The sequence below is a fragment of the Mobula hypostoma genome, chromosome 9, assembly GCF_963921235.1.
Source record: "Mobula hypostoma chromosome 9, sMobHyp1.1, whole genome shotgun sequence".
NCBI classification, from domain to species: domain Eukaryota; kingdom Metazoa; phylum Chordata; class Chondrichthyes; order Myliobatiformes; family Myliobatidae; genus Mobula; species Mobula hypostoma.
The window spans coordinates 42,377,715-42,403,390 of record NC_086105.1 but is presented as its reverse complement, the minus strand read 5'-3'; the positions used below and the strand labels follow the sequence as shown (position 1 = coordinate 42,403,390).

The window sequence follows — 25,676 nt, the reverse complement described above, 5'->3', positions numbered from 1 at the left end:
GAAGGCCCCTCTGGAGCCTCAACTCCACAGTAGCCTTCCCCACCATTACCTCACTCACCACCTACCCATTTATCAATAATCTATCTACCTCTATTCAAAGACCTTTTCCTTCTCTTTGAGAAAGCAAAGTCCAAAGACGCTCAAACTTCTGCGAGAGATTTAACTCCATTTCTCTCTTAAAAGGGCAGTTCCCTATTTTTAAGTATTAAGTCTTCATCTTAGATTCTCTCCCAAATTGTTTCTTCCACAATCCTTTCAACATCAACCTGTCAGTTCCCCTCAGATTATTTAATCACGCCCCTCACACTCATCCAAATTCTGTTGGATACAAGCAGATATAAGCCAAACCTAGACAGCCAATCTTCTAACTGCTATTATTCTATTAAATATTCTCTGAACTGCTTGCAATGCATTAACATCCTTCCTGAAATAAGGAGTGCAGTACTATACTCTAAATATAATCTCCCCTGTGCTGTGTGTAACTGAAGCTTGATCTCCCAATTTTGGTATTTAAATTTCATTGCAATAAATAATAGCATTCTGTTCATTTCCCTTATTACATCGCACCTGCTTATTAAACTTGTGCATGTCATGAGTTAAGTCACCAACATCTTCCTGCTTCTCAGAACACTGTAATCTCTCCCCATTTAGGTATCATGCTGTGTTTAATTTTAATTTCATAGCCACATGAAAATTTTTACATTTTCCCAAATTGTACTCCATTTGCAAGATATTTGCCCACTCACATATCTTGGTAGAATCATTACATCATCTTCAAACTTTATTTGCAGGTGATCTTTGTGGACCTTTGTGTACCTTTGTGTCATTTGTATAAAACTGGCAATGATGTATTTAGCCCCTTAATTCGTGATTTATGTAAGTTGGAGAATAATTGAGGCCCCAGCACTGATTCTTGTGGCACTCATTATGTCTTCTGAACCATTTCTGCACATACTCCTCTTCCTGCTGGTCCTCTGATCTTCTGGCCATGTCACTCTGTTACTTCCGGCACATTAACTTCCATTTTCTGCAATAACCTTTGCACTTCATTATATGACTTCTGGTAACCCAGGTATAAAATATCTACCTTGTACCCACTGCACATAGTATTTCTTCAAAACACTCTGATAAACTCGTCTAACATTGTTTTCCTATTACAAAACCACGTTGATATTGCCTGATACATAGACATGCTTTTTTTTTTGCATGCTATTTTGAATGTGCTGTGTGTGTTTTGCACCTTGGCCCAGAGGAACACTGTTTCATTTGGCTGTATTCATGTATGGTTGAATGATAATTACACTTGAATTTGAATTTGGATTTTCAGTGATCCACTGTTGGTGCTTTTCAATGAATGATATTTGCCAAGAATTTTCCAATGGCAAATGTTAAGCTAAATGGCACCAACAAAGTATGCACGCTTGAACTAGGGATAGCAATTAGTGATGGAATTGTTTCTTACATGAGATATTGTTGAGATCTGGAGATGCTGGTAATACTGCATGTATTATCCATTCACACTTATGCTGAGAATTTGTTGGTGAGCAACTGGGTTTCAAATTCCTGGGATCTGGGATTAATATCTCAGAGGGCCCTACACAGTGATGCAATCACAAAGAAGGTACACAGTGGCTCTACTTCATTCGGAGTCTCCTGAGGAGATTTTGGTATGTCATCAAAGACTCTAGCAAATTTTTGCAGATGCGTGAATGGAGGGCACTTAGAATGGTTGCATCCCCGCCTGATATGGGGGCTCCAATGAGCAGGTTCGCAAGAGGCTGTGGAGGATTGGGGACTCAGCCAGCTCCATCACAGGCTCCAGGTTTCCCATCATTGAGGACATCTTCAAAACTCATGCCGATGATAATGGCTTGCACTTTACTGCTGACACAAAAAAACAACAAATTTCACGACATAAATCGTAAGACCATAAGAGGTAGGAGCAGAATTAAGCCAGTCAACCCACTGAGTCCACTCAACCATTCAAACATAGCTGATTGATTTTCCCTCTCAACCCCATTCTGTTGTCTTATCCCTGTAATCTTCAACATTCTTGCTAATCATGAACCTATCAAACTCTGTTTTAAGTATACCCAACAACTTGGCCTCCACAGCTGCCCATGCCAATGAATTACACAGATTCACCACCTTCTGGCTGAAGAAACTCTTCCTCATTATTGCTCGAAAGAGTTGTACTTCTGTTCTGAGGCTGTACCCTCGAGTATAAGACTTTCCCACATCCTTTCCACACCTATTTTGTCTAGGCCTTTTAGTTTCAGTGAGATTCCTCCCACCCCACTTGGTCTGAACACTGGTGAATGCAGGTCCAGAGCCATCAAACGCCCCTGTTATGTTAATCCTTTAATTCCTGGGATATTTTCATAGACCTATTGTGGATCCTTTCGAATGCCAACACACCCTTTCTTAGATATGGGGCCAAATCTTCTCACAGTACTTCATATATGACTGACCAATGCCTTATAAGGGCTCAGCATTGCATCCTTGCTTTTATAACCTAATCATCTCAAGCTGAATGCGATTATTGCATTTTCCTCTCTTACTATCAACTCAACCTGCAAGATAACCTATGGGGAATTCAGCACAAGGACTCTCAAGTCCTTTTGCACCTCCAACTTCAGAATTTGCTTCCCATTTAGAAAATAGGTTATGCCTTTATTCCTTCTACCAAAGTGCGTGACCATACACTTTCCTACACAGTATTCCATATGTCACTTCTTTACCCATTCCCCTAATCGGACCAAGTCCTTCTGCAGTCTCCATGTTTTGTCAGCACTACCTACCTCTCCACCTGTCTTTGTGTCATCTGCAAATCTGGCTACAAAGCCTTCAATTGCATCAGGTCATTAACATAGAATGTGAAAAGTAGCAGAACCAAAATGACACCTGGGGAACATTATTAGTTAACAAGTACAGACCAGAAAAGACCCTCTTTATTGACTCCCTTTGCCTTTTGCTAGTCAGCTAATCTTCTGTCCAGCCTGTATCTATCCTGTGATACCAAGGGCTCTTACCCTGTTCAGCAGCCTATGTGTGTCACCTTGAAGCTCAATCAGGCTTCATTCATACCAGCGCTTAAGAAGAACGGAGTAACGTGCCTCAATGACTATTGTCCAGTGACACTTGTATCTACTGTGATGAAGTGCTTTGACAGGGTGCTGATGAACTGAGGAGCAACTTGGATACACTCTGCTTTGCCTCCTGTCACAACAGGTCAACAGCAGATGCCATTTCATTTGCTTTTCATTCAACCCTGGAACATCTGACATTAGGATGCTCTTGATTGACTACAGCTTGGCATTCAATACTATCATCCCATCAAAACTAATCAATAAGCTCCCAGACCTGGGTCTTAATACTTCCTTGTACAACTGGATTCTCAGTTTCCTCACCTGCAGACCCCAGTCAGTTTGAATGGACAACGTCACATCTCCTCCACAATCACCGTCAGCACAGGTGCACCACAAGGCTGTGAACTTCGCCCCCTGCTCTATTCACTTTATAAGACCATAAGACAAAGGAGCAGAAGTCGGCCATTCAGCCCATCGAGTCTGCTCTGCTTATACTTATGACTGTGAAGCAAAGGACAGCTCCAGTGCCATATTTAAGTTTGATGACGACACCACTGTCGTTGGCTGAATGAAAGGCAGTGACAGATCAGCATATACTGTGGGAGGGAGATTAAAAACCTGGCTGAGTGATTCCACAACAACCTCTCACTCACTGTCAGCAAGACCAAGGAGCTGATAATTGACTAAAAGAGGAGGAAACCAGAGGTCCAGGACCTGTTCTTCATCAGGGGAATTGGAGGCAGATAGGGTCAGCAACTTTAAATTCCTTGGTGTTATCATTTCAGAGGATCTGTCCTGGGTCCAAATATCATTACAAAGAAAGCATGGTAGCACCTTTATTTTCTGAGGAGTTTGCGAAGATTCAGCATGTTATCTCGTACTTAGACAAATTCTGTAGCTGTGTGGTGGAGAGTATACTGACTGGTTGCATCTCAGTCTGGTATGGACGCACCGTGCCTTTGAACAGAAAAGCTTGCAAAAAGTAGAAGATATAGCCCAGTCTGTCATGGGTAAAGCCCTCTCCATCTCTGAGCATATCTGAATGGAGTGCTGTCAGAAGAAAGCAACATCAGTCAAAAACCTTCACCATCCAAGCATGCTCTCTTCTCGTTGTTGCCAAAAGGAGGGTGGAACAGGGGCCTCAGCTCCCACAGCACCAGGTTCAGCAACAGCTATTACCCCTCAACCATCAGACTCTTCAAACAGAGGGTATAACTTCATTCATCTTCACTCACACCAACAATGAACTATTCCCACAACACATGGACTCATTTTCAAGGATTCTTCATTCATGTTCTTGATATTTATTGCTTATTTATTTACTATTCTTATTTTCTTCTTTTTCTATTGACATAGCTTATTATCTTTTGCATATTGTTGTTTGTCCACCTTGTTGTGTGTGGTCTTTCATTGTTTCTATTGTGCTTTTTTGTACGTACTGTGAGTGCCCACAAGAAAGTAAGTCCCAAGGCTGTTTATAATGACAATATATACTTTCATAATAAATTTACTTAGAACTTTGAACCTTGTCAAAGGCTTTTGAAAATCCAAGTAAACTGTTTCTGTGTCTAACCAACACATTATTTCCTCAAAGGATTCCATCAGCTTTGCCAGGAAAGATGTTCCCCTTCAGGAAACCATGTTGACTTTGGCCTATTTTCTCATGTGCTTTCAAGTACTCCAAAGCCTTATGCTTCGTAATGGTTTCTTCTATTTTCCCAACCACTGAAGTCAGGCTAACTGGCCTATTATTTCCTTTTTTGTTGTTTCGTCTCTTCTCAAAGAATAGAGTGACATTTGGAATATTCCAGTCCTGCAGAACCATTCCAGAACCTAATGCTTCTTGAAAGATAACTTCTAATGTCTCCACAATCTCTTCAGCTAACTCTTTTAGAACCCTAAAGGTGTATTCCATCTGGTCCAGGTGACTTATCTACCTTCAGCTTCCCAAACACCTTCTCATTAATAATAACAGCTACACTCACTTCTGCCCCTGAAATTCACGAGCTTCCAACATGCTGCCAGTGTCTTCCACGGTGAAGACTAATGCAAAATATGTCTTAAGGTCTAAAATAAAAATACTTATTCAGTTCATCTATCATTTCTTTGTTTCCCATTACTACCTCTCCAGCATAACTCTCCAGCTTTTCTTTTTCTATTCATTTAGTAGACTCTTTTAAATTATTGGATAGCTGTAGTAAACCATGTAACTGGGTTACCTGTCTGGATACGCCCCTCTGCTGACTGCTCCTGTGGCTCCTCCCACAGACCCCTGAATAAAGGTGATTGTGTCACTGCTCCTCCCACTGTCCAGGACAGACATACAGCATGGATGTGGATCTATTTTATTGTTAATAAAAGCCTTTCAGTATTTACTGTACTTCCAGTCTTTTGGAGTAATTGATAGTGCATCAATAGTTCACCTTCATAATTTTTTTTTTGCTTTTTTATTTGCCTTCTGTTAGTTTTTAAAAGCTACCCAATCCCCAAGCTTCACAGAAGGTTTTGCTATATTTTTTGTCCTCTCATTTGCTCTTTTTTGCAGTCTTTGACCTCCTTTGCCAGCCATGGTTCTCCTTCAGTTATTCTGAATGTCAGTGACAATAAACCTGATACTGATTCTGAAATTGCTGCCCTTCCTATGGCAATAGTGACATATAACACTGCACTGCCAAAGGTCTTTAGTAGATGTTCATCAGTCAGAGCTTTGGGTATAAACATTTGGTTGTTGTGGTGAAGTTGTACAAGATATTGATGAGACAAATTGGGCATATTCTCAAACAAGAGAAAATCTGCAGATGCTGAAAGTTAGAGTAACATATACAAAATACTGCAGGAGCTCAGCAGGCCAGGCAGCATCTATGGAAAAAAGTACAGTCGACGTTTCGGGCTGAGATCCTTTAACAGGAATTAAATTGACTTTATTACTTACAGCCTCCATATACATGAGTAAAAATCTTTACGTTACATCTCTGTCTAACAGACAATATAACATAGAAATACAACTTTATCAGCGTGAGTTAATCAGTCTGATGGCCTGGTGGAAGAAGCTGTCCGAGAGCTGTTGGTCCTGGCTTTTATGCTGCAGTACCGTTTACCGGATTCTAGCAGCTGGAACAGTTTGTGGTTGGGGTGACTCGGGTCCCCAGTGATCCTTCGAGCCCTTTTTACACACCTGTCTTTGTAAATGTCCTGAATTGTGGGAAGTTCACATCTACAGGTGCGCTGGCCTGTCCGCATCATTCTCTGCAAAATCCTGCGATTGAGGGAGGTACAGTTCCCATACCAGGCAGTGATGCAGCCAGTCAGGATGCTCTCAATTGTGTCCCTGTAGAAAGTTCTTTGGACTTGGGGACCCATACCAAACTTGTTGAACCGTCTGAGGTGAAAGAGGTGCTGTTGTGCCTTTTTTGCCACACAGCTGGTATGTGCAGACCATGTGAGATCCTCGGTGATGTTTATGCTGAGGAACTTAAAGCTGTTCACCCTCTCAACCCCAGATCCATTGATGTCAATCGTGGTTAGCCTCTCTCCATTCCTCCTGTAGTCCACAACCAGCTCCATTTTTATTGCGACATCGAGGCAGGGGTTGCTTTCTTGACTCCACTGTGTCAAGGTGATGATTTTTTCTTTGTAGGCTGCCTCGTTATTATTTGAGATAAGGCCAAACAAGATAATGTCGTCAGATTGGAGCTGTGGGTGGCGACACAGTCATGGATATACAGAGAGTACAGATGTCACCCGCTTTTCGAACGTTCGCTTTACGAAACCTCACTGTTATGAAAGACCTACGTTGGTTCCCTATTTTCGCTAACAGAAGGTGTTTTCACTGTTATGAAAAAAGACAGCATGCGAAAAAAAGCAGCGCGCGATAAAAGGCAGCACGTGCCCCGAGCAGCTGCTCTCCCCCGGATTTGGAACATTCTCGCTGGCATTGCTTAAACATGTGCCTGTGAGCAGCCGTTTGCAAGATGAGTTCTAAGGTCTCGGAAAAGCTTAAAAGAGCTTGTAAGGGTATTACACTTAGCGTAAAACTAGACATAGTTAAGCATTTCGATCGTGGTGAACGAAGTAAGGACCAAGTGAGTTTGGTTTGTGGAAGTTGACGAAGATGACGTTGAAGAGGTTTTGGCATCTCATGACCAAGAACTGATAGATGAAGAGCTGATGCAATTGGAAGAGGAAAGGATAACAATCAAAGCCGAATGCAGTAGTGAATGGACCGAAAGTGAAGTCGTCGAGGAACTGAACGTGAAGCAACTGCGTGAGGTTTTCACTGCAATGATAAAGTACGACTTTAATTTTGAAAGGGTAGGTCGGTTTAGGGCATATTTGCAGGATGATTTGAGTGCTTACAAAGAACTGTATGATCTAAAAATGTGCGAGGCTCAGTAGTCAAGCAAGCCTTCTGCATCAGCCACGGCAGACGACGAACCTCGACCTTCGACATCGAGGCAGGCAGACATAGAAGAAGATGACCTGCCTGCTCTCATGGAAACAGATGACGAGATGACAACCCAGTGTCCCACCAGCCCAATCCTCGGGCCGCGGACAGATACCAATTCGCGGAGAATGCAGCGGTAACCGGGAGGCACCCAGCACATCTTTAAGAAAAAAAGCCGAAATAAACAAGCTAATTAATAAGGTGCCGCCCAGCACGTAAATGTCGGCCCAGATCAGAGGCGATTGCCGATTGCGTCGCCTCTGATCTGGGCCGACATTTACGTGCCGGGCGGCACCTAGTTAATTAGCTTGTTTATTTTGGTTTTCTTACGGTTTTCTTAAAGATGTGCTGGTTGCGTCCCGGCTACCGCTGTACCCCTGCATGCTTCGCAGATCGGTATCGGTTTGCTGCCCGGAGGGTGGGGGCCACTGCACCACCCCAACCTCTGACGACTCAGCCTAACACACCATCATCAGTGCGTTGGGCGCTGTCTTCCTAATTCTGGTGAGTGATACTACACTGTACATACATTATTTCTACTTTATATAGGCTGTGTATTTTTACGTGTTATTTGGTATGATTTGGCAGCTTCATAGATTCAGGTTTACTGGAGAGCACTTGTGCTGTGTTTCTGCCGAGAGCGCTTGCGTGAGATTTTCGCTACGGAGAACAGTGCGGCAATGATTGTGGAAAAGTGCTTCTACTTTATATAGGCTGTGTATTTATCATATCATTCCTGCTTTTACTATATGTTACTGTTATTTTAGGTTTTATGTGTTATTTGGCATGATTTTTTAGGTTACTTTTGGGTCTGCGAACGCTCACACATTTTTCCCATATAAATTAATGGTAATTGCTTCTTCGCTTTACGACGTTCCGGCTTACGAACCATTTCATAGGAACGCTCTACCTTCGGATGGTAGGGGAAACCTGTAAGGGAACGGGGGCTTAGGACACAGCCCTGAGGGGCACCTGTGTTGAGGATCAGAGGGACAGAGGTGAGGGAACCCTCTCTTACCACCTGCTGGCAATCTGACAGGAAGTCCAGGATCCAGCTACACAAGGCAGGGTGAAGGCCGAGGTCTCTGAGCTTCCTGTCAAGGCTGGAAGGAATTATGGTGTTGAATGCTGAACTGTAGTCCAAGAATGGCAGTCTCACGTATGCGTCCTTCTTCTCCAGATGTGTAAAGGCGGTGTGTAGAGGTGTGGCTATTGCATCATCTGTCGATCAGTTGTGTCGGTAGGTGAATTGTAGGAGGCCCAGTGTGGGAGGACTGGAGAAAAAAAGTTGAGGAGTAGATTTGAAAGGTGGGGGGAGGGGAGAGAGTAACTCCAGGTGAAAGCTGAAACTTGAAGAGGGAGGGATGAAGCAAAGAGCTAGGAAGCTGATTGGTGAAAGAGGCAGGCCATGGAAAAAAAAAGGTGGGGTGTAGCACAAGAGGGAGTCAATAGGTGGGCAAGGAGATAACATGAGAGAGAGACAAAGGGATGCGAAATGGTGAAGGGGTCAGGCGTGGAGGCATTACTGGAAGTTTGAGAAATCAATGTTCATGCCATCAGGTTGGAGGCTACCCAAATGGAATATAAAGTGTTGTTCCTCCAATCTAAGTATGGCCTTATCCCGACAGTGGAGGAGGCCATGGATGGACATATCTGAATGAGAATGGGAAGTCAAATTAAAATGGGTGGCCACTGGGAGATCCCACTTGTTCTGGCGAACGGAGTGTAGATGCTCGGTGAAGCGATCTCCCAATCTACGTCAGGTCTTACCGATATACAACAGGCCACACCGAGAGCACCGAACTCAAATGCTATGACTCCAACAGAGGCACAGGTGAAGTGTTACCTCACCTGGAAGAACTGTTTGTGGCCCTGGATGGCCTAGGAATTGACAGCGAGAGAGTTAGAGCCCTAACATTGACCAGAGTTTCTCTAAACTTCACACAGAGAACTTTTCCCAGTGAGTTAGATTTCCAATCCCAAGCACCTGACAGCAGCTGATTAATCAGGTTCAAAGGCACAATCGTAGATTATTGCACTGCTTTCCATTGACCAGATCATTTATTAGCTGGGACTTGATGTCTTTTTAAATAATTTAAATGTGAACAGCATAGTTTTACTGTGCATTGCTCTTGTCTGTAAGACAGTCAGTGTTGATGCTGTCATTGTAATTGATAGGTCTAGTTCAAAATAAAAATACTCAATTCCTTTCAAAAATACAATTTGTTGAATTGGCACCTGAGACTGAGCTTCTACATTGTGTGTGATCTACAGGTTAAAGAATGTGTTTGTGTCGGCATTGCTGTTGATCTGTAATATTGAACAGGACATTGATACAACCTAAGGCTGTAAAACGTGATATCCATCTTCATTTTAGGCCCAGTTACAAATGAAACAAACACCTAACAATATATTTGGATAAAAACAGAGTTGTCTTCAATCTTTTACAATGACTGCACTCTATTTAAATGTCATTTATAACAATGACACACAACCAGTTTGCAGCAACCACAATCTTTGAATTATTTCAGGCACAGGTCCTCATTTGGCTTCCACACCTTAGCTCTGCCCACCAGTACCTTAACAAACAAGAGAAAATCTGCAGGTGCTGCAAATCCAAGCAACACACACAAAATGCTGGAGAAACTCAGCAAGCCAGGCAGCATCTATGGAAAAAAGTAGTCAACGTTTCCTGCCAATGGGTCTCGGCCCGAAACGTCAACTGTACTCTTTTCCATAGATGCCTGCTGGCCCACTGAGTTCCTCCAGCATTTTGTTTGTCCCACCAGTACTTTGTCAAGTTAAGTTTATTGTCTAGTGCACAAGTACGGTGAGGTACACACACAATTGAAAGCTAGCCTGCAGCAGCATCGCAAGCATATAGATTAGAAAACACACTGAACATGACTTAGGTACAACTGATGCATAGTTCATACGAAAAAGATTTTAAAACGTTACATTAGTTCAAAAATGCAATTAGAAACAAGTCCATGCTAGTGCAAAAGGTGGTCTGTAATGTTCATTCATCGAGGTAGGATTGTGTTTTTCGGGGCGGATCAAGAATCTGATTGAGGGCTGTAGGAAACTGCTCTGAAACTATATGAGAGCATTTGGCGTGTCTGGTGTCCTTGATTACAGGGAAATACCAACTATGAAATGGGCATGCACTCAACTAAAAGCATAAGAGCATTCATGTTAGTTTATTATGAGAAGTGTTATTGTTTTTGTATTGGATAAAGAATAAAATGCAGTAGAATTATTTTTATAAAATTATCCATTTTGGCCAAACTACACGAAGGCTTGCACTTGATGTCAAGTGCTATTGTAACAGGGAGTCGGGAGTACAGCAGGCTAGAATGTTGGTATATTCTTTACTATGTTAGTCGTTTATAGTGGGAAGTTAAGTGAATTTGTGCATAATAAAGTTAAAGTGATTTTCTCCAACAGGTCTGGGATGGTACCAAATGCCCACACCCATTGAAGCTGGTCCCAGTGGCCAGGGACGCCCTGGAAGGAGATCTCAGTGAAATCCGTGGACTGAGCCAGATGACTGTGGACGTGCTGGTGTACGATAATCACATCAGAGTTGCCAACTCCCTCAAGGTACCCTGTCTGCATGCCGATGGTGTCGGGTAACTGGCAGAGAAATAGGAAATGGCAGCAGTCAGAACTGACGGCTTCTGCCCAGTGGGTCATTGACCTGAACCATCCCTGTTTCTCTCTCCACAGATGCTGCCAGACTTGCTGAGTATCTTGAACATTTTCTGTTAATATTTCTCATTTTGCAATTACAGCAAAGAAGGGGGCAGAGTAAGGGGGAACTAAAGCCAGAGATAACTAATGAATCACACATAATCTGACAAAAATTATAAACAAAGTATATAAGCATTGCATTTTATTGTGGATGAATTTATGCTGATTTCATATGACTTATCATTTCATAAGGAACATCAACAATAAGCTGCTGTGGTAATCCTTGTAAACATGATCCATAAAAATCCATTGTGTATGAGCATATCATAAAATGAACTAGAATCCTTAGAAATGTTATGGGCAGACAATTGATAACAAAATAAAGCATTACCAAAAGAGAGAGGGAGAGATAGATACTTTATTGATCCAAAAGGAGTTTACTGTACAGTGTCACAGTAGCATTACAAGTGCACAGATATAAATAATAGAAGAAAAGTAGAAAGAATGAAAAATAAATTACTTCAAACAGTCTTAACAGGAGGGGGTCATCACTTCCCCGGCTGTAAGTTGACTTCTTATAGAGCCTGACAGCCGTGGATAAGGTTGACCTCATATAGCACTTTTTGGAGCAACACACTTGTCTTAGTCTATTACTAAAAGTGCTCCTCTGTTCAGCCAAGGTGGCATGCAGAGGATGAGAGACATTGTCCAGAATTGCCAGGATTCTCCTTAGGGTCCTTTGTTCTACCACAGCCACCAGTGTGTCCAGTTTGACTCCTTTAACAGAGCTAGCCCTTTTAATAAGTCTTTCTTATTGAAAGGAGGATGGAAAGAGATTTCAAGGAAGTAATATACGCAAAATGCTGGAGGAATTCAGCAGGTCAGGCCGCATTTATGGAAAGGTATAAAGAGCTGACGTTTTGGGCCGAGACCTCATCAGACCTTCCTTGAGAAGGTAATGCTTGTAAGGGATATCATAGGTCAAATGAGAAACGCCAAAGCAGCAATGGTGTATATTTTAGTAATCATTCAGATTTGAATCTACTGTTAGAGAACAATATCCCCTTCAATCTGGAGCCAACAGGGACGGCCCAGTAGGACTGACAGTAGCTTGTGGTATTGTGGTCTCTGCCCTCCTTGCTCTCCATTCCTCCTGCTCTGCTTCCCTGGTGGAAGCTGGAATGGTTTATACATTAGTGTGAGGAGAGCGATACTGGATCATAAGCTGCCTCACTTTCCAGGAGGTGATCATGCAAGAGTAATTGCTATAGAAAATCTCATTTTATCCTGTTTCCATTTTGCTTCATCTAAATAAAGAAGTTAATAAATTGTTCACTCAGTATTGGTTACAGAGGTGACGGTTTGGTCCAACTGTGAAATGAGACTGCATTTGGTTTCTGATCAGTCGCCATAGTCAGCAGGACCTGGATCTTTCCCGTCCATTTTTGTTTTGCCCACTTGGTATGTTCTTGAATATATGGCTCGTGATCTTTCAGTGTTTTTTCTGCAGTGAGACACCTTCCTGCTCCAGACTGTGGCCAGCAGATCTGTTATTTATACCAGCGATAGTTCTCTGAAATTCTGTCAAATTACCCTGTGTCCTGCTTGCTGGAAAATAGTTTCTGCTATTTGTGCTCATTTACTGCCATTGAACGTGACCTGTGATCCCAGGTCGCGCAGGATGACAGTAACGTCTCGATCGACCATCGGCGTCTTTGGCAAAGTCTCATTATTCTGCCTGCTGAGGCGATGTACTGATGCCATATGCTTAGAACTGTGAAATGATAGACCTAATTCCAATCCAGAATCACTGCTAGGTCACATCACCTTTTGTCCACTTTCAATAGACCCACGTGCATTGTCTTTAATCATCACATTTAAATTGTTGGTAAAGAGAATAAGAATATTGTTTCGAAGAATGGGCAGACTGATGGGGATCATAATACCTAAAGCCACAGAGGACTGAATTGGCCACTTGGCCTCTCAAACCTATTCAGTCAATTAGTAAAATCATGCTTGACTCTATACCATGTTACCTTCTCCCATTTATGCCATGTCACTTGATACCTTTCAAATCTGAACTCTTATCATTCTCAGTGACTGAACCCCCACAACCCTCTTGGACAGAGAATTCCAAAGGCTCACTGCTCCCTGGGTGGAGAAATTTCTTCTCATCTCAGCCGTCAACAGACGAGGCCATATTTTAAGATGCTACCTTCTTGTTCAGAATGTTCCAGTAAGGAGAGGATAGAGTCCCTACAATTACAAAGGGAGTTGTTGAGACTCAGGTCTAGGAGTTTGGAGAAGAGTTTGCATGGAATTATGGTATTGAAGGCAGAGTTGTAGTCCATAAGACCATAAGATATAGGAGTACAGTTAGTCCATTTGGCCCATTGAGACTGCTCTGCCATTTCATCATGGCTGATCCAATGTTTCCCTCAGCCCCAATCTCCTGCTTTCTCCCTGTATCCCTTCATGCCCTGACCAATCAAGAATCTATCAACCTTGCCCTTAAATATACAAAAAGACTTGGCCTCCATAGCTGTCTGAGGTAAAGAGTTCCACAGATTCACTACTCTCTGGCAACAGAGATTCCTCCACATCCCTGTTTAAGAAGGACAGCCCTCTTTCTGAAGCTGTGTCCTCTGGTCTTAGACACTCCCACCATAGGGGACATCCTGTCCACATCCACTCTAACAAGGCCTTTCACTGTTTGATAGGTTTCAATGAGGTCACCCCTTGTTCTTCTGAATTCTAGTGAATACAGGCCCAGAGCCATCAAACACTCTTCATATGACAAGTCATTCAATCCAGGAATCATTTCCAGTTTCAGCACATTTTAACTAAGATAAGGGGCACAAACCTGCTCAGAATACTCCAAGTGAGGCCTTAGCAGTGCTTTATAAAGTCTCAACATTACAACCTTGCTTTTATATTCTAGTCCTCTTGAAATGAAGGTGAATATTGCATTTGCCTTCCTCACCAGAGACTCAACCTGCAAGTTAACCCTTAGGGAATCCTGTACAGGGACTCCCAAGTTCCTTTGCAGCTCAGTTATTTGTATTTTCTCTCCACTTAGAAAATAGTCAACCCTTCCATTTCTTCTACCAAAATGCATGACCATACACTTCCCAACATTGTATTCCATCTGCCATTTATTTGCCCATTCTCCTAATCTGTCTAAGCCTTTCTGTAGCTTGTTTACCTCCTCAAACTACCTTCCCCTCCACCTATCTTCATATCGTCTGCAAATGTTGTAACAATTCCATCATCCAAATCATTCACATATAATGTAAAAAGAATCAATCCCAACACAAACCCCTGTGGAACACCATTAATCACTGGCTGCCAACCAGAAAAGGCTCCCTTTGTTCCCACTCCTTGCCTCCTGCCCTTCAGTCACTGCTTTATCCATAGTAGAATCTTCCTTGTAATACCATGGGCTCATGGCTTGTTAAGTAGCCTCATGTGTGGCCTCTTGCCAAAGGCTTTCTGAAAATCGAAGTACACGACATCAACCTATTCTCCTTTGTTAATCCTGCTTGTTATTTCTTCAGAAAATTCCAACAGATTTGAGGAAACCATGCTGACTACGGCCTATTTTATCATGTGCCTCCAAGTACCCTGAGACCTCATCCTTAATAATCAACATCAACATTTTCCCAACCACTGAGGTCAGACTAACTGGCCTATAGTTTACATTCTTCTGCCTCTCTCCCTTCCTGAAGTATGGATTGACATTTGCAATCTTCCTGTCTTCAGGAACCATTCTTGAATCTATCTTTACTAATGCCTCCACAATCTCTTCAGCCACCTCTTTCATGACCCTGGGGTGTCGTCCATCTGGCCCAGGTGGCTTATCTACCTTCAGTCATTTAGGTTTCCCAAGACTGAGTGTCCTCATAATCTAAAAAACCTTCTCTTTAGTTATGGTAACTTCACACACTTGATGACCCCTGACACCTGGAACTTCCACCGTACTGTTAATGTCTTCCACAGTGAAGACTGATGCAAACTATATCCAATAAAGAATGGTCTAACAGAGGTGTTGTTGAGCTGATAGGCATATATCACCACACCTGATGATTTCTGGCTGGGTTTTCACTGAATATTCTGAAAGTGAATTGGTGTTCTGAAAACAGCCTAGCGTACATTTGTTCATTTTGCAGCGTTTCTTTAATCAGCTGGTCAGTTCATGGCCATGGTAACTCTTCAAACCTCGGTAAGGACATTTGTCAGCTGGTCAGTTTTTGGCCCAGTTAACTCTTTGAACTTCAGAAAGGACTTTTTGACAGCTGGTCAGTTTACTGTCTTGATTAACTCTGAACCTCGGGAAGAACTCTTTGACATTTGGTCAGGTTATTGTCATGGTAACTCTTAGTACCTCAGTAATGACTGTTCGTCAGCTAGTCGGTTTACTGTCATAGTAACTCTTTGAATCTCAGTAGTACTGTTTGTCAGCTGGGCAGTTTACTGTCATGGTAACTCTCCGAAACTCAGTAAGGACTGTTTGTCAGCTGGTCAGTTTACTGTCATAGAAACTCTTCGGAACTCAGTAAGGACCGTCCGTCAATCTTGCAGTGATCTGGGAATACTGTTTGAATGCTTGTGTGTCTACCTATACCACCTGTGTATGTATATGCATATGTATGTGTAGATGGGTATGTATGTATATGCATGTGTATGTGTAGATGGGTATGTATGTATATGCATGTGTATGTGTAGATGGGTATGTATGTATATGCATGTATGTGTAGATCAGTATGTATGTATATGCATATGTGTGTGTAGATGGGTATGTATGTACTGTATGTGCAAGTGTGTTCCTACCAATGTCTGTGTGTGTATGCATGTGTATATGTGTGTGTACGTATGTGTATTTGGGTGTGTGAGATCAGTTTTGCTTTGAAGCGTTGACATGAGGAGAGCAGAAGCGATGGGCTTGGCCCTGATCGATCCCCTCCTGTTGGTTTTCCATGTGAAATCACCATCGGACTGACGGCTCAGTCAGTTCCAAAGAATGAATTTGTGGGTATTAGAGGAATCAGGGATACAGGGATAGTCAGGAAGTGCTGGGACAGAAAGACAGACACAGTCTTAGTGAAAGTGCAGCATGTTCGAGGGATTAAATAGTTTCTCCCACTCGGTGTTCTGCATTGAATTTCTTCCTTCTCTGCAGTTACTGGCACAACTGGACTCTTGTGCTGACGAAATGTACATTTTGGACCTGTTTCTTCAAACAGATCACAAACTGCTAGTAATGCCTTACTTCTTGTTTAATTCCAGTGGGGTAGTCATATGGGTTAGGTACAGACCCAAAGGGCTGAATGTGCTCCCTTTGAACTGCCGTGGTGTCCTATTCATGACAAAGGACAGAGCTGACTGAAGCAGACTGCCTTGTTTACCTTCCAGGGGTGCAGCCCCTCTCTATGGCTTCAGCACCATGGTTCACTCGGCCGTGGGGGTGGGGGGCTGGGAAGGGCAGAGGGAGATGGGTTGGAGTTCAGAAGGCTTTGGAGAATGCACTGGGGTAGAGAAAAGTTCGGAGGGGCAGAGAGACAGGGACCGATTCGGTATTCATCGTGCAGCTCTGTCGCCCTCTGTTGAACCACATGAGCAAGAACTGGCACACAGTCAGACACAGGAAACCAAATCATCCTCTTTCCTCTTTCATCGTCCTCTTTCCCTTTCTCCCATGGCCCACTGTCCTCTCCAGATTCCCTTCACCTCTTCCATCTATCTCCTTCCAGCTTCTTACCTCATCCCCCCTCTCCCAAACCATCTACCCACCTTGCCCCTCTGAGTTTCACATATCACCTGACAGTTTGACCTCCTTCCCCTCCCCCGCCTCCTTATTCAGGCTTCTTCCCCCCTCCCTTCCAGTCCTGATGAAGGGTTTTTGTCCCAAGATGTCGTCTGCATATTCCCCTCCATAGGTGTCATCTGACCGGCTGAGTTTCTCCCACATTTTGAGTGTGTTGCTCTGGATTTCCAGCATCCGCAGAACCTCTTGCCATTATTTTATCTACTTAGCGATACAGCGGGGGGATAGGCCCTTGCAGCCTTTCGAGCCATGCCACCCTACAACCCCAGTTAACCCTAACCTAATCACGGAACAACTTGCAAAGACCAGTTAACCGACCTGGTACATCCTGAGACTGTGAGAGGAAGTGGGAACACCCAGGGAAAGCCCACCCATTCCATGGGGTGGGCACTCGGAGACTCCTTACAGAATGGCGCCGGAATTGAACTCTGAACCCTGGAACGCCCCGGGTTGTAATAGCGTTGTGCTAACCACTGCGCTACTGTGCCGCCCAATAGTAAGCAACAATGCTTTGCTGCTCCAGCATTTTGTGTGTGTCGGACGCAGGAAAGCACAGCAGGAATCACTCCAGTCCCTGCCTCCAGTGCCTTCACGTGTGGCACCACCAGCCATTTAGTTTTAGGCCGGAGAGCTTCGGAGGGGCTGAGATCCTCAGGGGACAAAGGGCTGAGCTGGGGTAATGGCCTCAGCAGCAGAGGTGGGGTGAAGGGGTGACAGTCGGCGTCAAGCAGGCAGAACCAGGCAAGACCGTGTAGGATCAATTATAGTCACAGAGTCCTACAACACCAAAAGAGGTTCTTCAGCCCATCTGGTCCACGCTGAACAAGATGGCCATCAAAGCTAGACCCATTTGCCTGCATTTTACCCGTACCCCTTTAACCTTTCCCATCCATGTACCTGTACAACTGTCTTTGATGTATTGTTACTATACCCAGTATTGTACACTTCTTACAGCTCATTCCATGTACTCATCACCCCCTTGCTACAGAAGTTGTCCCTTGGATTCCTTTTCAATCTTCCTCCTCCCATCTTAAACCTAGTTCTTGATTCCCTTTCCCTATGATAACACTGTCTATTCACCCCGCACCTTCCTATCAGCACACCTTTAAGTCTCCTCAGCTCCAAGGAATAGAATCCTAGCTTCTGCAACCTCTCCCGTTAACACAGGTCCTAGAGACCATAAGACATCGGAGCAGAATAAGGCCATTCGGCCCATTGAGTCTGGTCTGCCATTCTATCATGGGTGATTTATTATCCTTCTCAGCCCCATTCTCTTGCCTTCTCCCCGTAACCTGTTACCCTTACTAATCAAGAACCTATCAACTTCTGCTTTAAATATACCCAGTGATATGGCCTCCACAGCCGTCTGTGGCAACAAATTCTGCAGATTCGCCACCCTCTGGTTAAATAATTTCCTCGGCTTCCTTGTCCTAAATGGACGTCCCTCTATTCTCAGGTGGTGCCCTCGGGTCCTAGACTCCCCCACTGTAGGAAACATCCTCTCCATATTCACTCTGTCTAGGCCTTCCAATATTTGATAAGTTTCAATGAGAATCCCCCTCATTCTTCTGAACTTCAGACCCAGAGCCATCACATGCTCCTCATATGTTAACCCTTTCATTCCCAGAGTAATTCTCATGAACCTCCACTGTACGCTCTCCAATGCCAGCAAATTCTCGCCTCTACATCCTCCCCGTGGAATCCAAATTTCATAGAATTGACTTCTGAAGCTTAACTTTGTGCTTGCATCTGAATGGGCTTGTCTTCCTCTCCATGTTCCCAAGGGGAACGGTGGGCTGGATGAGAGATTACAAACTGAAATTATGCATTTAACTGGTGTGATGTACTCACTGAGTTGAGTGGTGAGGTGACGCTCGCTGCTTTGGTTGAAACACAACCTCGAGCCAACAGAGGCCGCTAGAACCACACTGTGCAACGTCATTGGAAGTCCTCCTTGGGCCAGGCTCTGTCCAGCTGCTGAAAGCTGAGACGTGCTCTCAGTCCTTCTTTAAAGGAGCCGTAATAAACTTACTAAGAGCTGGTAATATTCAGCCAGTCAGGCATCATCTGTGGAAAGAGAAATAGAGCAAACGTATCGAGTTGAGTTTGTTAACTCTTTGATGGCTGTTTAACAAGCTCAGATACTGAATTAATTAAAACTGAGCTGATGGATTTCTGGGTGTTCAGGGAATCAGGGGACTTACGGATATGGTACAAAAAGGCACAAAGGTGGAAGGTCAGTCATACTCTTGAATGGTGAAGGAGGATCGAAAGGCCAAATGGCCTTCTACTCCTATCTGATTGTTGTTAATGAATTCCTGGCAGCAAAATAATGAAGTTCTCCAGCGACAGGAAATGAAACGGACTGCCATTCTAGTTACTAGTGATCACCATGAGTCTTGACTCATGGAGGTACTGTAACGTGGAGGTAGTGTAATGAAATTAGCCCTTAAATGCTACGTAGAAAAGACATACTCTGGTGTGCGTGTGAATGTGTGTGTCTGTGTTTGTATTGGAGACATGGGTTGCTGAGGGACAGGAGCCATAGGTCCTGCACCACTAGGTTCAGGAATAGTTACCCTTCAACCAAACAGGCTCCTGAACCAGCATGGACAACTTTAAGTCACCACAACCTCTGGACTCTACAACTCATTTTCTCAATGTAATTTATTACTCGTTTCTTTTGTTTTTATTTGCATAGTTTGTCTTCTTTTGCACATTGGTTGACAGTCGTGTAGTTTTTCATTGATTCAATTGTATTTCTTTGTTCTACTGTGAATGCCTGCACGAAAATGAATCTCAGGTTAGTTTCTGGTGACATGTACGTATTTTGATAATAAATTTACTTTGAACTTTACTTTGAATTCATATCACACCCTTGGTAAGTGAACTTGATTGTAATTAATCCAACACTCCCAGACTGAGAATGTATTTGATTTTCAAGATAATTAGATGGAACACAATGCATTAAATGATTTTTGTAAGTAGTTTTTTCTTATCCCACGCTCCCCTTTCCTTTTCTAATTGAACATGACTTGTTCGCCATTAGTTACAACTGCTATAAGTTCTGGTTGAGTTACTGTAAAAGCAGTGGCTGATATGTAGGTCTCTAGTGACCTCTGCTGGCGGTTGGTTGTATTGCGTTTAATGACCCCTTGTTGGTACTCCTGTCTCCTATGTCAGAATCAGAATCAAGTTTAATATCACTGGCATATGTCTTGAAATTTGTTAACCTTACTACAGCAGTACAATGAAATACTTGATAAATAAATATACAGAAAAAAACCTGAATTACAGTAAATTGTAATTGTAAATTACAGGTTGGGTGATTTTTCCTCGGATAAGCAATGACTCAGTAGTCATTTTTAAAACGTGAAGAATATTGGTGAAGCAGAGGCATTGAGTATCATTTGCAGGCAGGACCAAAGTGATGGTCATCTTTCACTAATACTCACTAAGAGATCTGAGAGGGAGCCCCATGGAGCCGTAGCAAAGAGCGATCTCATGTGGCTGCATCTCTTGTTATTTTAGCTCTTCCCTTCCAACTATCCAGGAGCCCAGACGGTCTCAGCAGTTGAAGCAGTGATTGATTCACTTGCACGTTTTTCAATTTGCTTACTGCATTCGATGTTCACAGTGTGACTTCCTCTAAATTGGGGGAAACCGAATGCAGGTTGAGTGATCACTTTATAAAATGCCTGGTTTTAACTCGATCACTACCTACAGACACTCAGACTCACAGACACACACTCACTCACACACTTGGACAAGTACCCAGGTAGAATGTGCACAGACAAATGCACCCACAGGACCAGAAGACTAAAACTATCGGCCAAAAATCTTGCTGCTCACTCACACAATTATGCTTATTCATTACCAGGGTGCATTATTCATCTCTCCCTCCCACTCCGTCTCTGTTTGTGTCTGTCTCTGTCTGTCTGTCTCTCTCACTCTCTCTCTCTCTCTCTCTCTTTATCTATCTCTCTGTATCTCTCTATCTCTCTCTCCCTCACACACACACACACACACACACACACACACACACACATTCCCTCTCCCCTCTCCCCTCTCCCTCCCCCTCTCTCCCCTCCCCCTCCCCCCTCTCCTCCCCCTGCCCCCTCTCCTCCCCCTCCATCTCTGTCTCTCCTCCCCCCCCTCAGGCCATCAGACTGATTAATTCACATTGACACAATTGTATTTCTAAACTATATTGACAGTTCTGATATATATCTTACTGTACATGCTATTTATTACAAATTACTATAATTTGTACAATGCACATCCAGAGAGAGATGTAACATAAAGATTTTTACTCCTCGCATATCTGAAGGATATAAGAAATAAAGTCAATTCAGATTCTTCACCATTCCTGAGAATTACTGTACTAGTTAACCCACGCTTCTTCTCTCCCTCCCAACTCCATCCCCAGGGTCTGTGTCATTGACCCCCCCCCACTCCATCCCCAGGGTCTGTGTCATTCCCCCCTCCCCACTCCATCCCCAGGGTGAGAGTAGACAACGGTCTGTTTCATCGACCCCCCCCCAATTCATCCCCAGGGTGAGAGTAGACAACGGTCTGTTTCATCGACCCCCCCCCCCAATTCATCCTCAGGGTGAGAGTAGACAACGGTCTGTTTCATCGACCTCCCTCCCCCACTCCATCCCCAGGGTGAGAGTAGACAACGGTCTGTTTCATCGACCCCCCCCCACTCCATCCCCAGGGTGAGAGTAGACAATGGTCTGTTTCATCGACCCCCCCCCCCCCACTCTATCCCCAGGGTGACAGTAGACAACGGTCTGTGTCTTCCCACAGCATATCCTGCTGTTCGCTGTTCAGTATTCAGGAACTCCTCCAAGTAATCAAAGCAAGGAAGTTTTTCAAATCCACCACACTTGGCTGAACATTACATGGAACCGAGTTTATTTTTGTTAATGAGAATGCTGTTATAATTTATAATTGAGAGCAACCATGAATTGATGGTAATCCTTTTAAATGGGCCTGTGATTGAGCTAATGTGGGCCCTTGTGTATTTTTGTATTGTATTTAAACAGGCTTCTTTATGCAGTTGATTACAAGAATTTGACTGAATTAATGATAAATTTAGGCGGATAAGTATCTTTGACATTCACTGCAGATTTTCTCAAAGGACCTCTCAAAGTAAATGTTTGGTAATGAAAGTAAATGACAGATGCCAAGTTATTGATGGTTGGTTTCACTTTGATTACATCATTAAATCCTATGAGTTAAAATTGCTTGGCAGTGAGTTTGTGTTTGGGAGATAATTCATGCTGAGGTCACAGCATTACCTGGCCAGGGTGGTTTTACTTTGTCGAGGATACTGAGGGTCAATGGAGCAGCTTTGAGATTGTTTGAAAGGTCATTCGTGTGTGGTCTTATCTTTCTTCATTTTCCTTAGCCTTCTGGACAATTATTGATGGAATTAGACCTTCCAGATAAATTGAAGATCTTTCACTGTGATGCTAAGGCTGATGTTTTGCTAATACATTTAAATCTGGTTAATTCTCCTCTTTCGTCAAAATCCTGGTCAGGCTGAAGGTCTGTAGGGCAGGGGTTCTATCTGGAGTCCATGGCCCCCTTGCTTAATGGTATTGGTGCACAGCGTAAGAAAGGTTGGGAGCCCTGCTCGAGGGTCTGTTCCAGAAATAATATTCTTAACTCTGGTTTTAACTGAATCTCCTGCATTTTGGGAGAAATCTAGTGTATGGCCTCAGGTCCATTCCTGAACCTGGTCCATTTTCCAGTGCTCAGAGTTGCCCACGGTGACCTAGCTGGCACAGTGTAAGTTTTCCAACACAGATGCTCAGAGCTTGCTCTGCCACTTTGAAGGACAAAAACTACGGGCCAAAGGTCTTGCTGCTCACCCAGACATCGTACCTTTTCATTCCTGGGGTGCATTACTTGCCTTTCTCCGCAGTGATCTAATCTGCTGTGCTTCACCACAGCAACGATGTCATTCAGGCCCACCCCCATCACTCTGGTGATCCCACCAGCAACCCCGCTCTGCCTCCCGGCCTTGTCACTCTGCTCCTTCTCTGGCCAGCCCACCTCAGCTTTCAGCCTCCGTCATCGCCTTCTGCTTATACTCGTCTGGAAACCTTACCCGAAAACTTAAAGACCCACAGCTTCAGGTTCAACAACAGCTTCTTCTCCACTGCCTATAGGCTACATAGAACATACAGCACATTACACAGGCCCTTCAGCCCACAATGTTGTGCGGACCCTCAAACCCTATGGTTCGTGAATCACACTGAGAAACTTGAACTCAACCATGGACTGTATTTCCCTCAAGTTGCCACTTTGTTTATGGCCATGCAAGCTGTATATTATTTAAGTTTGGTGTAATTTGTATAGAATGTACTGCACTGCTGCTGGAAAAAGCCAATTTTCATGGCATTGATACTTGGTGTACGTATGCCCACGACAATAAATTTGAACCTGATAATGCTGCTTCTTACACCCACAGAGTATTTCCCACAGTTGCTTCTGAAGTCAGCCACCTCCATTCTTTGCCTGCTGACACTACCCAGTTTCATAGCGCGCATCATTCACTGGTTTTCTTTTAATAAGTCTTCGCCATTGGGTGCCCTGAACAAATCCATATATGCAGCAGCTCCAGCACACTTCAGTCCCTTCTGTCACTTCAAAGGAAATCGATCCTTAGTCAGACATGGCTTGTCTTTCACACGTCCATGCTCACATCTCTTGATCAATTAAACTGCATTAGAGGGTAATGTGACATGCTCCTTGGAGCTACTTTGAGGAAGGGAAGGAGTCTTATCCATCGTGAGAGGAGTCCAGGACCAGAGGGCACAACCTCACAAAAGGGATGTCCACTTGGAATAGAGTTGAGGAGGAACTTCTTTGGTCAGAGTGGTGAATCTGTGGAACTCGTCACCTCAGGCAGCTGTTGAGGCCAAGTCAATGGGTAATTTAAGGCAGGGGTTGATAGATTCTTGATTGGTCAGGGGAGAAGGCAGGAGATTGGGGCTGAGAGGGAAATGGATCTGCCATGATGAAATGGTGGAGCAAACTTGATGGGCCAAATGGCCAAATTCTGCTCCTGTAGCTCCGGTCTCGTGGACCTGGCCTAATGTTTATATTCACCCACTATTTCTGAAGCGAAGTGGTTATTTGTACCTCATTACAATGCGATCTGTGGGAGCTTGCTGAGTAAGCATGACTGTGCTGCCTCCTGCCGCTTTGAAGTGTGGTCGCCGTTAGTGATATTTCATTCTCCGTGAAGCCCCTCGGGATGCTCTGGAAGGGATGGTGCTCAGCTTTATATCTACAATGTTTAGAATCAGAATCAGATTTATTATCACCGGTATGTGTTGTGAAATTTGTTAACTTAGCAGCAGTTCAATGCAATAGATAATATAGAAAGAAAAATATAATAAAATAATAGTAATAAACAAGTCAATCAATTACAGTATATGTATACCGAATAGCTTAAAAATCATGCAAAACACAGAAATAAAATATATTAAAAAGGTGAGGTAGTGTTCACGGGTTCAATGTCCATTTAAGAATTGGATGGCAGAAGGGAAGAAGCTGTTCCTGAATGGCTGAGTGTGTGCTTTCACCTTTTCTCTGAATGGTTTGTATAGTTTTCCTGCCATCGGTGTTGAACTTGGTGGCTGTGGCTTCTTATTTTATCCCAGCCCCTTTTCTTCTGTAGTGCTGCACCATGAGGCACTCTATATCCTTACCCCTCTGTCCTTGGACGATTGAAAGATTGTGACCATTTCCTCCCATTTTGCAACTATTGCTGTTTTCAGTAACACAGGAAGTATTCCAACATGGGTGGGGGACCTACAAGCAAGTCTTCTCTATACACTCTGGTGGGCCACGTCCTCAACTACCTCTCAATATAACAACACCATCCACTTCCTCTCTGAAGGCAGATCCAGAAAGTACATTTAATACTTCAGTAATATCCTGATAGAGTCGTACAGAAAGGAAACGTGCCCTTTCTCCCTCAGGGTCTGTGCTGACTATCAAGCACCCCATTTGCGTTAATCCTGTTTTAGCTCCCCCATTAGCTTCACCCAAATTCAGCCAGTCATACACGTTAATGAAAGGCAATTCACAGCTGCCAATTGACCTACCAGCCCACGCGCCTTTGGGATGTGGGAGAAAACCAGAGCATCTAGGGGCAAACCCCACACAGTCACAGAGAAAGTCAGAGCTATATTTTATCTCATGAGGGGCAGAGATATGGTGAAAGCACATCGCCTTTTTCCCAGGGGCGAGGGTGCTAAAATCGAGGGCATCAGAGGCCAGAAATTTGAAAGGGACATTAGGGGCAGCTTCTTCACACGGTGTGGTGTGCACTTGGAATGAGCTGCCAGAAATAATGGCTCGGGCAGCCACATTAGTAACATTCAAAAGCCATCTAGGTAAGTACATGGGCAGGTGGGGCTAGCTCACTAGGTAACACAGGCTGCACTGGACCAGCTGAGCTGAAGGACTTGCTTCCCTACTGTGTGACTCTCTAGAAGCATGCAGACTCCACACAGACAGTGCCGATGGGCAGGATTAAACTTGGACCAGTGGAGCCATGAGGTGGCAACCCTACCAGCTGCGCCTGGATATCCTCTTCCTC

General features: G+C 43.8%; 1 protein-coding gene across 5 annotated transcripts in view; it reads left to right on the top strand.

Moving 5' to 3' along the window:
- The window catches only part of pot1 (protection of telomeres 1 homolog), a 355,041-nt gene that overhangs the window by 292,293 nt on the left and 37,072 nt on the right, over window positions 1-25,676 (top strand). For all 5 annotated transcript variants that reach the window (XM_063058161.1, XM_063058162.1, XM_063058159.1 and 2 more), the window contains one exon: window positions 10,981-11,136. In XM_063058161.1, the coding sequence (XP_062914231.1) occupies window positions 10,981-11,136 (156 nt within the window). The remainder of the gene's footprint in view (window positions 1-10,980; window positions 11,137-25,676) is intronic.